This window comes from Colobus angolensis, unplaced genomic scaffold, assembly GCF_000951035.1.
Source record: "Colobus angolensis palliatus isolate OR3802 unplaced genomic scaffold, Cang.pa_1.0 Scaffold258, whole genome shotgun sequence".
Lineage (NCBI taxonomy): Eukaryota > Metazoa > Chordata > Mammalia > Primates > Cercopithecidae > Colobus > Colobus angolensis.
The window spans coordinates 2,740,161-2,757,052 of record NW_012115799.1 but is presented as its reverse complement, the minus strand read 5'-3'; the positions used below and the strand labels follow the sequence as shown (position 1 = coordinate 2,757,052).

The 16,892-nt window shown below is 32.7% G+C and overlaps 1 protein-coding gene across 2 annotated transcripts in view; it reads right to left on the bottom strand.

The window, feature by feature from the left end:
• MDGA2 (MAM domain containing glycosylphosphatidylinositol anchor 2) overlaps positions 1-16,892 on the bottom strand; it is an 825,087-nt gene that overhangs the window by 28,702 nt on the left and 779,493 nt on the right. For both annotated transcript variants that reach the window (XM_011947064.1, XM_011947065.1), the window contains exons 11-12: positions 7,916-8,093; positions 2,950-2,970 (exon numbers count right to left, since the gene is read on the bottom strand). In XM_011947064.1, the coding sequence (XP_011802454.1) occupies positions 2,950-2,970; positions 7,916-8,093 (199 nt within the window). The remainder of the gene's footprint in view (positions 1-2,949; positions 2,971-7,915; positions 8,094-16,892) is intronic.

Here is a 16,892-nt window from a genome sequence, read left to right as displayed (position 1 = left end):
TCAGTATAGAACCAATCAAAACAAAACTGTCAATTGGAAAATTACCTTTATTAATTTACCTGAGGGTAGTTTTAAATAGGTATACTTTAAGCTTATAATTTTTCATGCATGTCTGGAGGTGCTTTCAAATATCCATTTGCATAAATGGAAGTGTGTTTAGGGCAAGCTAATAGCAAATTATTTTGAAAAGTATTTATCCTTCCTACTGTATCTGAATGTGGGTTTCCCAGATACTTGAAATTCAGTATGGAAATGAAGTAATTAAAAGACCTTTTAAAGACTTTGAAGAAGGACTGATTTCTTGGATGCCTAACGTATGTTGAGTTCAGGGCCAACACAAGTTTAGAGAAAGACTTTTTCAGTTATCCCTAAAATGTGGGTGGTAGTAATGTTTCTAGGTATCAAAGATTTTCTTACTGCTTGAAAAACCAGGTGTAAATAAAGAAGTTGATAAGGTCCACTAGATACATTATTAAAGAGTATGTATCCTTCAGAAAAAATAAACATAATGTATATTATTTCACTCAGCCTCATCACAACTCTATGAAATCACAATAATTCTTACTCATGGGGCTTCACAGAGGAGAAAACGCTGGCAAAGATCAGCTATTAAATGATAAAGTCAAATGGAATCCAAATTCCCTGGAATTCATAGAGATATAAACACTTAAAGAACAGAGACTCCATTTTAGTCTCTCTCCAACCTACCCACAAGGGGTTAGATTTATCAGATACCCTTGGAAATGGAGCCCTGGTTGAGATCATGTACCAATTAATTGAAAATTATTGGTACTTACAAGTAAAAATAAAACAGAAGGCTTTCACTTTAAATTTAGGGAATGAGTTTATGTTTTGTTTTTGTTTTTTAGACTAAATACTTGCTTTATCTCTTTGTATTTATTTATATTCTATATTCTGGGTAGGTAAGGTTACAGGAAATATACATATTTAAGGGAGTATAAATAAATCAATAAATTTCTGAATAAATAACACTATACATAAAATATTTATTAGACACATATTTATGTCACAGACCTTGTACCAAACAAGACATAACCTTTTGATGCTATCAGTTGGAAAAATAATGTTGGTAACAGCAGTGTAGCAGTGTATGCATTTATATACGTGCATGTATTTCTTTAAAGATATTTTAGTTATGACATGAAATTCCATTAGTTGCTACTCTGGAATTTTGAATTCCACAAAGGCAACATTTGATTTTGAATGTTTTCAGTTATTTAATTACATATTACATACGCACAAAAAAGAGTTACAGAACAAATGTAAAGATTAAGGGTTTCAGTTTATATATCTACTGCCAAGTCTTACTTTTTATATGTTATTAAAAATTATGTATAATGAATTTTTATAACACTGTTGAACCATTTTTTTTTGTAATTTGAACTTGGTTCAAAAGAGAAAATATCTTGTCTTTAAAAACCATACAATACTTTTTGAGACTTAAATATTTAAGTCTTTCATAGTAAAATTAAGCAATAATGCAGATTATGAAAACTACAAAAAGTGTCAGTTGTGCCTAAAAATTTTCATAGTTCAGGTTATTTTATATGGTGTAAGTTGTTTATAATATTATAACTAGTGTAATAATTCAAATCAAACAAAGATACTTAAGCAACATCAATAGCTCTTGATTCCTTCTAAGGACATATATCTTTACAATAAATAAACCTATTACTGAAGAAAATTCATAAAAAGTTGGCAGGTAAAATGAAAATAAAACTCACTAGTTAAAACCCAAGAATTTTATGATTGTCCTGTCACTTTAAAAAGAGACAATTATAAATGTGTGCAAATACATTTAATCATTTAAAAAGTTTATTTGAATAAAGAATATCTGATAGATAATGATAGTGCAATGAGTTGTACAAACTTTTCAAAAGCCAATGTAATATAAAATACTAGAAGAGTTTATAAGTAGGAAAGTAATAAAGTCCAGGATTTTCACAAAGATGTAGCACTGAGAATTGAGTGGATCTTGAATTTTCCACTGGTTTTCTAATTACAACATGATTTTGGCAGTTTCTGGGGCTACATAGAAATAACTAAAGATATTTTAAATATTCTCCATTACGTGGTCTTCAAAATTTTGCTTTATTTGGTCTGCAGAATTTTCCCTGAATCTTTCATAATATGATGAAAAAATAAAAATAAAAACTTAGGAATAAGAAGCCTGATACCCAGTGGTCCTTTGGCACCCAGAGACGACGCGACGCTCTTTAGTCCTTAAATTTGTAAAAAATCTAACCTTAAATTACAAATAAATAGCTCGGATTTTAGAATATGTCTTCATAGTAAATCCTCTGTTGATTTAAAATTATTTTCCAGGGAGAGACAAGTTTTAATATATGGAAATATTTTTCAGGTAGATACATATCATCTTATAACGTTTAATATAAAACAAAATAAAGGTAACTTTCCAGAAGTCCCCAAATTTAACAATTTTACAGAATTCATAACCTAAATTAAACCAAATACATTGGAGTGTAAGCTAGTGTTCTATAAAAGAAAGTCTCAAACCCATCAAACACCAACTTTCTAAGTAACCATACTCTTTTATAAGGGGAATATAGAAATTCAAAGAAGGAAAATCAAAGAAACGTGTAACAACAATAAAAATGATATGCAATCCCATAAAAGAAAAAAATAATCCCACAGCCACAGAAATAGCAAGTATTAAGCAGGTTGGTAAATGACTCCATATTTCAATAGTTAGGAAAATCTATAAACCTCAATTATCAGTATTAAAAATTTTGTCTTTATACCCGTATCTTTTGAAATTTAAAATCTACATTTAATGCCAATTTTACTGATTCTGAACCATTGTGTTTTAAGCCAACTAAGTTACTAAACAATCTTTGTATATTTATAAACATTCTATTTTTGTATTTATTAAATATAGTGCCATTTTGTAAGTTAAAATATACTTACTCAAATGAGGATTTACAGGAGCTACAAGAAAAGCAAAACAAACAAACAAAAAAACAATGTTAGCATGGCTTGAATGTCTTTTATAAATAAAAGTCTAATCAGTGTCTCATAGTTCCTTACCAAAACTTAACGATCTTTCCCACTGTGGCCATTGAGATTTATATCTGCAATCCATTTTGTTTTAGAGGATTGAACAGAATCTGCTTTGGAGCTCAGCAATAACAGCCTCAAATTACCAAAAAGACCAATGCTAAATAGTACAGGAAATGTTCCTTTTTCAAGGTATAGAGTTTCTGACCTCTTAAATATCTAAACTAATACTAAACAAAAATATTCAGATATCAAAACTGAGGCTGACACTAGGCCAATCTATAATCTAGATGATTTAACAATGAAAACAATTATCTAGCAGAATTTCCACTTCTGTTTTTTGCTGATTTCTACTTCTACTGAGAATAAGCAGAAAGTTAAAGGCACATATGAAACCAAAGCAATCCTGATATGTTGTAATATGTGTACTAAAACGAATAGCTACATCAATGCCTTTTTATCTAATTATGTTAAAATATACACATACGAACCCGGGAGGCGGAGCTTGCAGTGAACTGAGATCTGGCCACTGCACTCCAGCCTGGGCGACGGAGCAAGACTCCGTCTCAAACAAACAAACAAACAAAAGATATATATATATATATATACACACACACACACACACACACATATGTGTATATATATACACACACACACATACATACACAGGAGTGCATGCACACAGAGTTTTAAAATGATAAGCAACAAATTTTGTGTTCTGGGGTACCAAAAGAATTGTTTTTCCCAGAAAACTAATTATATTTGCAATACAAGTGCCAATGAATTTCCACCCAAAGAGAAACGAATACTTTAAATATTACTAACACATCAACAAAAATATCTCTCATCTAAGGGCCAAAGTATCTGTATGTATCAATTAACCACTTATCACTCTGAAAAAATATTCCAATCTGGATGAAAGAGAGCATTGATATAATTCCCCAAGATTGCCGGGCGCGGTGGCTCAAGCCTGTAATCCCAGCACTTTGGGAGGACGAGACGGGTGGATCACGAGATCAGGAGATCGAGACCATCCTGGCTAACACGGTGAAACCCCGTCTCTACTAAAAAAATACAAAAAACTAGCCGGGCGATGTGGCGGGCGCCTGTAGTCCCAGCTACTCGGGAGGCTGAGGCAGGAGAATGGCGTAAACCCGGGAGGCGGAGCTTGCAGTGAGCTGAGATCCGGCCACTGCACTCCAGCCCGGGCAACAGAGCGAGACTCCGTCTCAAAAAAAAAAAAAAATAATAATAATAATAATAATTCCCCAAGATTACAATGGGCAGAATTTAGTTTCCCAGGATTACAATGGGCAATTAATCTACAGTGCAGAAGAACTTGTCATTTTCTTAGCGGTTGTCATTAACCACCTTTATTAAATTTGTGCAATACTAATAAAGTCTGATGGGCAAAAATATTCATATACAATTGTAACATTAGTATACAAATGATAAATTTTAACAGAGTGTTTCAATGATTTTCACTATTCCTACATACAGAAGACAATTCCCATTACTGTAGTTGTTTTTGATTCTACATTCCACATTGCAAATTATGAAAAGAATAACATAGAAAAGGAGCTGAAAGTGAACTAACAATAACAATTGAATTTTATGGCAAGATATCAATGCATTTTAATTTTAAAATTAATAAAAATAAAAATTATTTCACAGTTAATATGAAATTTTTAAAAAATTATGTGCTTTCAAATATGTAAGCATCCTTGAATTATAATTTAGTTCTAAGTATGTCATATGTACATGTAAAGCTCTTACCAGATTGAATTTTAATTGAGACTTCTCCTCCAACATTTTAGTCACCAAATTCACTATACAAAATGCAGTTAACTTTGTGAAAATTTGCAAATCTAACTTCTAAATATTACAGCGAGTCCATTTTTTTCTTCTTTCATTTGAACTTGCATGTATAATTTTTTATAAATGCATATTATAGACTATTGTGTCCCCACAAAAATTCATATGTCAATGCTTAATCCCCAATGTAATTGTATTTGGGGATAAAGCCTTTAGGGAGGCAATTAAGATTAAATTAATCTTGACCCTAATCCAATTGGATTGGTGTCCTTATAAGAGGAGGAGGAGACACCAGAGAGCTCTCTCTGACATGTGAAGAAAACACGGCGAAAAGGTGACCATCTATAAATTAGGAAGAGAGCTCTCACCAGAAGCTAACTATGCCAGTGCTTTGATCTTGGACTTCTCAGTCTCTAAAAGTGTGAGAAATAAATTTGTGTTGTTTAAGCCTCGCACTATGATACTTTGTTATGGCAGCCCAAACACACTAGTACATTGCCTCTAAACCATTAAAGTATACATTGCCCAAACCTGTATTACAGAAAAATAATTTTAATAACAGTGTTGGAGATCTTAACGTGTATGCCTAAGTATGTAAAAACAATTTTGAAAACTTATTAAAAGTAATATCTATGTTCCACATCTATTTTTCATTTTAGTTTGTTGCCTCAAAGTTTTCAATAGCAACTACTGAGCTAATTAACTTTTTAAAATCTCTTAAGGAAAGTCATAATGATCAGTTAACTTTAGCAAAGAAGTAAAGATCTTCTCTAATGGAGTGGTGAACCCTAATTCTAGTCAGGTTTGCCATTTCACAGTCATTTAACTTTGCAGGACACTGAAACTTTCTGGGTCCTAATATCTTCATCTTTTAAAAATATTGATATTAATGCACTCTACATTATACATCTTTTTTGGTAAAAATTGTAAGTACAAACAACTTTAATGAGTTTTTAATAGTTTTACTTCATTTTTCACATTTGACAGTATGCACTACTTCCCCCTTAAGCAGGAAACGTATACTTAAGGGTAAACACAATGGAGAACTTCATTAAGAACTTTTTAAGTCAAGCTCTGATAATCAATGATAAAAAGAATCACGTTCCTGCCGGGTGCTGTGGCTCATGCCTGTAATTCTAATACTTTGGGAGGCCGAGGCGGGTGGATCACCTGAGGTCAGAAGTTTGAGGCCAGGCTGCCCATGGAGAAACCCCCTCTCTACTAAAAATACAAACATTAGCTGGGCGTGGTGGCAGGTGCCTGTAATCCCAGCTACTGGGGAGGCTGAAACAGGACATTCACTTGAACTCAAGAGGCAGAGGTTGCAGTGAGCCGAGATCACACCACCGCACTCCAGCCTGGGAGACAGAGTGAGATTCCATCTCAAGAAAATATATGTAATAATAATAATATTCTACTGAAACAATACAATAAATACGACTGTTTAAATAATGATTCATTCATTCAAACCTGAAATACATTGAAACTTCTACAACTAACACTAAATATTAAAATTCTAAAATGCACACAAATTTCAATTTTTAAAATATTTCTCTCTTTAGTATACAGTAAAATAACATATCTAGGCTCAGGGCGGTGCCTCATGCCTGTAATCCAGCACTTTGGGAGGCCCAGGCTGGTGGATCACCTGAGGTCGGGAGTTCCAGACCAGCCTGACCAACGTGGAAAGACCCCGTCTCTAGTAAAAATACAAAATTTGTAGAGCATGGTGGCACATGCCTGTAATCCCAGCTACTCGGAAGGCGGAGGCAGGATAATTGCTTGAACCCAGGAGGCAGAGGTTGCGGTGAGCCGAGATCGTGCTATTGCACTCCCGTCTGGGCAACAAAAGCAAAACCCCGTCTCAAAAAAAAAAAAAAAAAAAATCGAATTGCCGTTGTTTCTCTTTGAGGTATTAATTCTAGGCAAAAGTTTTAGATCCACTTTTAACTTTTTCAGAGTTCTGTGCTAATTTCTATTTTTCTCCAAATAGGACATTTAAGTAGTGAAGAAATATTTTTTGCATATAGTTAATAAAAATAAAACTATCACTAACACACACACAAACATTTAGCATTTTTTAACATTAGCAATGTGAAAAATGAATGGCCACCAACAACCAAGACCAAAATCCAGCAACTAAGGTGCCTTTTGATATATATACAAATAAACTGTAGTGCATTTATGCAATGGAGATTATTCAATGATAAATAGAAATGTGCTATGAAAGCTCAAAAAGGTATACAGAAACCTTATGTATTTCTAAGTGAAATAAGGCAGTCTAAAAAGCATTACATGCTGTATGATTCCAAATTTACAACGTTCCCGAAAAGGAGAAACTATAGACAGAGTAAACATATCATTGGTTGTCTGAACTGGAGAAAGGAGAGAGAAATGGGTAGAGCATGGGGATTTTTCAGGCAGTGAAACTATTCTGTGTGATACTGTAATGGTGGAGAAATTATACACACTTGTCAAAATCCATATAACTGTACAACACAAATAACTGTAATGTAAAATAGTGATTTTAATAATAATTTCTCAGTATTTGTTAATCAGTTTTTACCAGTGTACTACAATAATGTGAGATGTTAATAATGGGGATACTGTGTCAGGGAAATAGGGCTCTCTATACTTCCTGCCAATTTTCTGTACACCTTAAACTGCTCTAAAACTGAAATCTATTGATTTTATTTAAAAAACAGAAAATGACATTTTGATCCTTTTTTACTTCTTAATAAGTTTTAAAGTCATCAATAATTTAAAAAGATAAAATGCAGACAAATATTGTACTATAACTTGTAGGATCAAAAATAAAGAAACATTGCTTGTATCACATAGGTTCACAATTAAATTACTCTATATCTCTATATTTGTAATCAAATGTCACATTTGTGGTGATTAAAGTTTTGGTTTTTGTTTGTTTGTTTAGTTAACTGGCTAATGATCCAGAAAGTCTATGTGCTAAGTTTTACTTTGTGTCTACATTTGGTAGAGAGCAGCAACCAAAATTTTCCATACAGTTCGGTAAATAAATAATTGTAAATAAAAGGCTACTTACCACTGTATTTGATCACACGAATTGTTGAATCTCCTTCACCAAATTTGGTGAGAGGAGTCAGTCGGACTTCGTAAGCTTCTGGTTTAATTAGCTCTGTCAAGTTATATGTAATTAATTCTCCCTTTTGAATATTCCCATTTATTTTAATCTCCTGCTCCCACCAACGCTGCTGCCCAGCCTGAAATCAAAACAATAGTAGAATAATGTTCCCAGCATGTTCTTCAGAGGTACTAAGAAAATTGAAAGCACATTCTGAAATTTTATTAAATTAAAATGTACATTATATTAATGAACACATATCATTAAAATTCAAGTTTCTATAATGAGAAACAAATTTTGAGAGTTGCATGCATATATTTGCAGGTAATTGTCAAATGATCAGGAGTATTTGATAGATTTAATGTATCAACTAATGTTTAGTAAGAAAATTCCAAAGTGTCTCTGATCTGGAAGTCGGGAGAGATCTAAGTTTAGCTACTCCTTGCTTAACATATTAATGGCATATGTGATTCTCGAATACTTACAACTCTTTATCACATTAGCAAACATATGCATTGCATTTATAACAGTTCCCATATATTCTGGGCAGTAGAAGTATAAAACAAAGACAAATCTGTAACTTTTCAAGTCTGTTAAAAAGAGGCACAATAAACAAATGTATAATATAAAATTTCAATTAGTCATATGTACAATAAAGAAAAATAAAAAATCACAAGGGGATCAAGAGTCATAGTGGGAATTCTGAAGAGGGGCACTCTTTTATCTAGTTAATCAGAGGACATCTCCATAAGAAGAATGTTGGGAAGTTAAGATGAAGGCTAGGAATTTACCATGGGATTTGGCAAGATGGAAGTGATGGTCACCTTAAAATAAATGGTGTCAGGTAATGAAGATGAAAGTGTGATTGTAGTATGTTAAAAGAATAATGAGTTTCACAATGCTTCCCTCACTAAAAAATCACAGTGCTCAGATAATTTCACAGCACAGTTATCAAAATGTTCAGGAAACAATTTTAATCTTTTATAAAATCTTGCAGATATTTTTAAAAATAAAAACAATAACTCTACAGTTATATTATTTAATTTAAACCAAAAAGTAAGGATGGTACAAGAAAGAAAAATTATATATATACGAACCACATTCATACAGTTTTAACATACAGTATTGTTTCCAAATTCATTATACAGTACTGTTACCAAATTCATCAAGTTTTACATCCTGTATTGTTTCTCTTCCAAGGATGCAAGAATTGCCATAGTTAACTGGTAAAAGAAGAAAAAACGTATTTCTACTAGATGGAGAAAAATTTAGGAAACATCAACTCCTATTTATAATAAAACTATGAACAAGCTAGGAATGGAAAGGAACTTGATTAATCCGATAAAGAAGGTCCAACAAAAAGGTAAAGGATGCTTTATTTTTAATGCTTATATATTAGAATTTTTTTTAGAATTACAAATGAGAAAGAATGTTCAACATAATCTATTTAAAATTGTACTTTAGTAACAATGAAGTGTATAATAATTGGAAAAACAAAACCAAAATAGATCTATAGAGTTGTCTACGTATGAATCTATCTCTCTCCTTTTCTCTTGCTCTACCCTTCCATATGCATATACACATGAATGTCTTTTACAAGCACTTTGAAGCTTTCCTTATTAAATTTATGTATATAATTTATTATATTAGATAAGAGGTAATCCACAGCTTTGTTTGCTATTGTAAATTGTGATTTTTAAGCTATTAACATTTTGCTGGCTTATACAATTGTGACAGATTTTTTTATTCTCCTTACATTCAGATATATATATATATGTATATATAACTGTGTTTGTCATATACATATGTATCTATACTATAGTGTAAGTATACATATGTATCTATAGCTCTACATACAGTATGCATCATTGCCTTGTAATATGTGTCTGATATTTTTCATAGTTTAAATCTATGGTATCCTCTTTAATGGGGCTTTTCTCCTTTTATTTGCTTGGTTATTTTTCATTGAGTGCTGATAATATGGCTTAAAGTTCTATTATTGGGGGTTATCTGTGGCCTATGACAAAGACATATTCTGTATAGATGTACCGTTGTTTCTGACATGCCCCTAAGGTCATCAACAATATGGTCTACTTTTACTTTGACTGTGAAACTCTTTGGTGTCACAAATTAGAGTGGAGAAGATCCCTTGCTTTCAGAAGGTCTTGAGTTTTCATTGCTGTCTGCCTCAATGGTGACAAACTATTAAGAATCAAAGTTCAAGGTTGTCTGGGTTGGCAACAGCTGAGGGCAAAAGTAGTTTGGGCAGAAATTCTATTTGTTACTTTGGAATGCCATTTTTCCTTGGATTTTCACCTAGTACTTTCTCTCTATGTACACACACATACACACGTACACACTATATGCACATGTACGCATACATATACATATCACACAATATGCACATATGTTCACATATATGCACATACTATATGTTCATAAATATTTGTTTTCTGAAGGTTAAGTTAGTCCTAATTATATAGTCTTGACTGCTACATTTCTGGAAATAAAAAAATACAATATGTGTGCTACTAGCACAGTCCTACACAAATGACAAATTAAATAATGGAAAGGGACAGAAAGCCCAAATATAAAATCTATAGAGTGTCTGCATAGTAGAGAGAAAAATATAAACTATTCAGTTGGTTATGCATATGGAAAAAAAACACTTGAATTGGAACCTTATATCTTATACATAAAATTCAGTCTCAGGATAATTAAACAATTAAATTTAAAACACAATATTTAAATCATTTAAATTTAAATCATTAAATCATTTAGGAAAAATACAGAAAAAATGTTATGATCTCAGGTAATCTATTTCTTTTTTTTTCTTTTCCTTTTTGTTTTTCTTTTTTTTTTTACTTAGACAGAGTCTCGCCCTGTCACCCAGGCTGGAGTGCAGTGGTGCTCTCTCAGCTCACTGCAACCTCCGCTTCCAGGATTCAAGCAATTCTCCTGCCTCGGCCTCCTGAGTAGCTGTAATTACAGGGACCTATCACTATGCCTGGCTAATTTTTTGTATTTTTAGTAGAGACAGGGTTACACCATGTTGGCCAGGGTGGTCTCAAACTCTTGACCTCAAGTAATCGCCCACCTTGGCCTCCCAAGGTGAGGCACAGTGACTCATGCTGGGATTACAGGCGTGAGTCACCGTGCCTGGCCAATATATTGCTTTCTTAAACAGAACAGGGAAGGATGAATCACGAAGAAAAAGACTGATACATTTGTCTATCAAATTTAAAATTAATTAAATATAAACTTTCAAGTTAAAAAATTTGTTCTCATCGGTATTCACCATTAACAGGAAAAATACAAGCCAGAGGTTTGAAGAAGATATTATACACATATTAATATACACAATTAACCAGACTTTATTAAAAACTGATTTTAATAAACAATGAAAAGAATTCAGTAGCAAATTCAGCCAAATAACAAGTAATTCATAGATGAAGAAACCCAAATAAGTAACTAAAGAAGAGCCTCAGCCTCACAATGAATCAAGGAAACAGAATTAAAACCACAATATTATTTTCTACCATCAGGTAGGCAAAAACTTTTTAAAAATTAACTATTAGGTCTTTGTATAGATATAAAACAATAAGAATCTTTGTTCATGTCAAAACCAGGGGATTGGGGTGGGGAACAAATGAGATTTTTATCCTACATATAAGCTAACAAGTTAGCCTTGTTAGACTGGAGACTACTTGGTCAAATAAAATGACTGACTCAGCATATATCCCAAGCTTTATTTTAGCATTGATCCTTCTTACCTCTGAAGTTCCACAGAAGTACTGCAGATGTGCCAAGGAGGACGCTGCACATGCCTTGATTGTGCGTCACATCTGAAGGACTCTGAGTTTAAGAAACCTTAGTCTTTATAACTGATAGTAACCAAATGTGTCCAACCATTGCCCAAAAAGGAGACATCCTGATTATAGAGGACATCAAACAAATCTCACCTCTGTTCCAGAGGAAGGCACTACATTCAAAAGATGTTTGCTATGCAAATGACTTGAAAAGATAGGCTGTAATATAAGGGCAACCGGTGCCTCTGTACACAAGACACAAGGAAATACAAGAAATCCATGAAAAACGGAGGTTGCATTATATTCTTGATGAAAATGCAAGTTGGTATAAGTTTAGAGAATAATTTGGCAATAAAAGCCATGTTACAATGAGAACAGGTAACTTCTTATACTTGGAAACAAGTACATTCATGGCATAGAAAATGGAAAATGATCTATACCTCAATCGTTTAAGAAGTGATAATCAAATTGCAGACTCTTCATAAAATGGAATATAAAATATAGCATTAAAAAGGAACCTATTCCACATACATCAACATGGGTAAATTTCACAAAAGTAATATTGAACTAAAATTAATTTTGAAGTAGATATGTTATAAAATTTAGTTTTAAACTGTGTATTTTAAAGAGGGTGTATAGATATATATGCATTAAAGAATAAAGAAATTCAGAGAAATAATAAACACTGAGTTGAAGATACTGTTTAAATAGGTTAGGAGAGTGTCAAGAGAAGATGATGCAATTGTGTGGGGTAAAGAAAGGACTTCAACTCTGCCGGGTGATTTCTGTTGTTTTGTTTTAGATTAATGGTAGATGTAAAAAATATGATTATGTTCTTTTGTGTAGGCCTGAAATGTTTCTCTGTTTTTAATAAAGAGAATTAGAGAATAAGAGAGAGAAGGAATTCTGAATTTTCTTAAAACTCTTTCTCCCTTGAATTCTATGACAGTGCTGTCTCTCATATTGCTTCCCAAATCTGCATCTTTGACTATTCCTTATTTTCTTTACTTGTGTTCTAAATGTTGATGTTCTCCAGAATTATGTATATGGCGTTTTTGGTACTCTGTATTAGTGGTTCTCATATTTCCGCATGCATGAGAATCACCGGACGACACTGTTAACCAAAATTGTAAGTCTCAACCATCAGTATGCATGGTTCAATGAGATCTAGAAATACGATCTTTGAAAAGCATCCCCTCTCCCACATAGTAATCTGGATACAAATAATCCAGAGGCTACATTTGGTGAGGCACAGATTAGTCCTGCTAAACCACCTCATTACTATTAGTAGCTTCTTCTAATATCTCTACATTGATAACTTCTTAACTTGTATTTTCAGCTCAGAAAATTAAGAAAAAAATGTATCTATTAGTCTTTACCATGTGCCACCATTTTAACTGTCTTATACCTATCATTATATGTAACATATTGCACAAACCCTAGTAGGTGGTAACTACATTTAGTCCTATTTCATGAATGAAAAAACTGAGGCAGAGAGAGGTTAAGATAACTCTTTAAGTGGCAGCTTCAGAATGTGGTTAGACTCAAAATGACTCTTTCTGGTATCACTTCCTCCTTTGTTTTCCCTGAATATATTGCTCCTTTAATTGTTTTTACCAGAGCCCTTATATATTTAGTTACAATACGCTATGTCTGGTCATTAACTTGATAGAAATATGATGAAATTAAATGCCAGCATACAATGTATATTTAACTGGCCTCCAAGGAGTAGGGCAGAAAATCAAAGTTATTTCAGTGAAAACTGCCTACAGTCACTGAATTTACATACAGTGGTGAAGGATAAAAAACCTAATTCCACAGAAAGTACTTATCTTTCAGATAAGCATGCATAGTTAATACTAGGTATTATGAAGCTTCTTTTAGTTCAGTAGGTTCAAATTCTATAACATAATATAAATGATGGCACTTTTACTGTCTCTTAATTTTAGATATATATATATATGAACAATAGGCAAAGTGCTATGATTTTTAAAGATAGATAAAATCAATTTAAACACACAAAAATATATACAGAATAATTTGACATTTTACTGTTACCTAAAGACACAAGTTTAATCAAGGTGTACTTTTCTGGATGTTAATACTAAGTTTAAATAAGAGTTTAATACCACTGAAAATTTGTAGTACATCACAAAGGAGACACTGCTGGTATCCTCTTATTACAATGAGTGTTCTACTCAAGTAATTTTAGTTGGGAAATACACTGATGTTCTTACTTATTACAAACTCCAGTGTCCATAACTTCATATGTGTATTAAAAAAGCAATAACTTTGATTCCAAGTCTTTAATTTAAGCTGTAATGAAAGTATATACTTCAGCAGTTGGCAGAATAAGCAATTAAATACTTCATATTGTATCTCAGTGAGCTGTGCAAATTGTAAAAATGGAAAACTAAATGCAATATTTGCACATACACAAAAGGAGATGCAATATTATTCCACTGATTGAAAGTAATACCAGAAAACCCTCAAGAAGATGGATTCTAAACAATACTGCAGATGACAATGCCAGATCATACTTATAAGCATGATGATATGTAAGTAAATGTTAAACTATTTTTTTCATATCAATTTTAAAAATCCATTGAATTTGTCTTTTATCCCCAGGAGGTATATTCCATTCAGATGATTTAGAGGTTAGCCTAAAAACCCCCAAGTACCCTAAAGTGAGACTTTTTATTAAAAACTGTAATTTGTTATTTTTACCACAGAGGAGAAGTAAAAAGCTATTGCTGAAAAGGTCTCAGGAGGAAAAATCATGTTAATTTTTTCTCTTAATTTTATAAGAAACAAAAGTAGCTAATTTAAAAGCAGAAGGCTGCAACAGATTCTGAAATGTGAAGTGAATAGAAGTGGCCATGTTTTCCTATTTTTTTTTTTTCTTGGACTATGAATCTTTTTAACCACTATAATGAGCTCCACTGAAAAGTACCAGGTAAGTGAAAACTAAAACAGAAGGGGAAATGCAACAACTGAATACAAGGCATATATGTGTGTTTATTTCAATTATTTTTATGTAACTCTGTAAGAGAGAGATTGATATATCCATTTTATAGGAAACTTCTGTTCACGTTTAGCAACCACACTGATAGTAAAAATAATAGCTGATGTTAAAAATCCAGGTATTACAGACCCTAAATCATGCATACTAATTATTATCCAACAGATTATCTGATTATTATTATCTGATTATCCAACAGAATAAGAAATCATAGATTAAAATCAAATTGTCTTATAATCCCAAATAAAATGTAACACTGATTTTTAAGATGCACTAGTGTTTTAATAACCCCCTTTAGGGGAAAGGAGATAATAAGTAACATGGCATTAAACGAATCTTATTTTTATTTTCTACTAATAATAGCAAACATTTATTCAACTGACTACATAACTTTTCTTCCTTCATTCCCACAAATCTGAGTATCAACTTCTTTACATTCAGCAATAATTCTTCTGAGTAGGTAGGCACTTTTCACATCATAGAAATATTTTGCTTATCATATTTTGCTCATGCTATTAACACCTTTAGAAGTGACCGTGTATTTTTTAGATATCCAGATATTTATAAGTTTTTGTCTGCCTTTGGTCTTTGGAATCTTGTATTATTATTCTTAATTGAATTACGTCTAAATTGAAAGCATCCTGGCATGGTAGTGGGGCAAATACTTCTTATTTGAACTCAGTCAATTTCAACTGGTCTTTCTAGTTGTGTTCCAGTGTCTAGCATCTATAGCATTTATTTTTTATGTCCTTGGAACTGTCTTGGCCTTTAGTCACTAGTTCTATTCAGTCTGCATTTTTCTTAGGCAAATCACAAGTTCTTTGAGTCTAACATCATTATCTTTGCCTTTTCTTTTGAAGGGGTGTGGAATTGGTGAATCCTGACAGCTTCCCCAGAAATACAGTAAGGCAAAGAACTAGCCAGGCCCCATTCCTTGAAAATTTGACTCAGTCTACCCTACTATGCTACTTGAGTGCTCCCCCAAGTGGGACCCAGATCTCAGATCTTCTAGGCAAGTCTGGCTACCTTCCCTAATTACACGTCAGGAAGTGAGCATGCATCCTTCCTTTCTACTGTGGTGGGCTGTAGATGCCTTTTTTCAGGGAATATAGGACCCACTCTATTGTTCTTTTCTCACTTACACTAAAATAATCCTCTTTCCCACGCCTGGAACTCTGTATTTTCATTGGGCATTGCTCCTGATATTTTTATTCCTGACATAAAGCATTTCAGAACTCAACACTTTTTCTCCCTTAGCCACCTCCTGCTCACTTCTACCACCATGACCTCTATTAGATTTAAATACTAGGTTTTCAAGGCTACTGTTTTTGCTTGGACTTTATACAATCTATTAAAAGTTCATTTGTCACCTTTCTTGTTTTGTGCAGGTGTGGGTTAGTCGTCCCATTCTTGTGCCATAAACTTTAGCCTTCTCTGTTGTAATTTTAAGTAATGAGAGAAATAAAGAAAATTACAAGAATAGAAAAATGCATTTGTTAATTTGTCAAATTCTCAACTGACCTTTTCAAAAAGTTTTTAACTTATACAGCACACTACTTTGAACTTGCACTTAGCTTTGAGTATCTTGAAAATAATTCCCTATAGTATTACTTATATTTCTTTTAGCATCAGTTACTGATTATAAAACAAAACAAACACAGCAGCCCTCAGGTAAAGACAGCATTGAATGTGTCCACAGCATCAGTGGGTCTCTCAGTCTTCCATGCAGTTTAGCAAGATTTCTTCCTTCACCTATCTTAGTGAGCCACTGCTGTCTAAAGACATGGGAACTGGCTGTGCAAGCAGTCTCTGGTAAAGCTCACCAGTAAATAAATGAAAGGCCTTGCAAATATACTTCAAGGATTTTTTTAAAGAAAGCTAAGCATTAAGCACAGAGAACAAGGTCTTTAGTGACAACCACGGGAAATATTCTTGCTCAGTGATCACAGAAATAGAAGTAATAGAAAAAGTAGAAATTGAAGTTGAAATAACATCAAACCTAAAACTTCCTACATATATTAAGGGTGTTATGACAAAGTTCCAAAAAAACTATGACACATACAATAAAACAGAACCTTTGAAAAAAGTAAGTTCTTTATTATGCTTT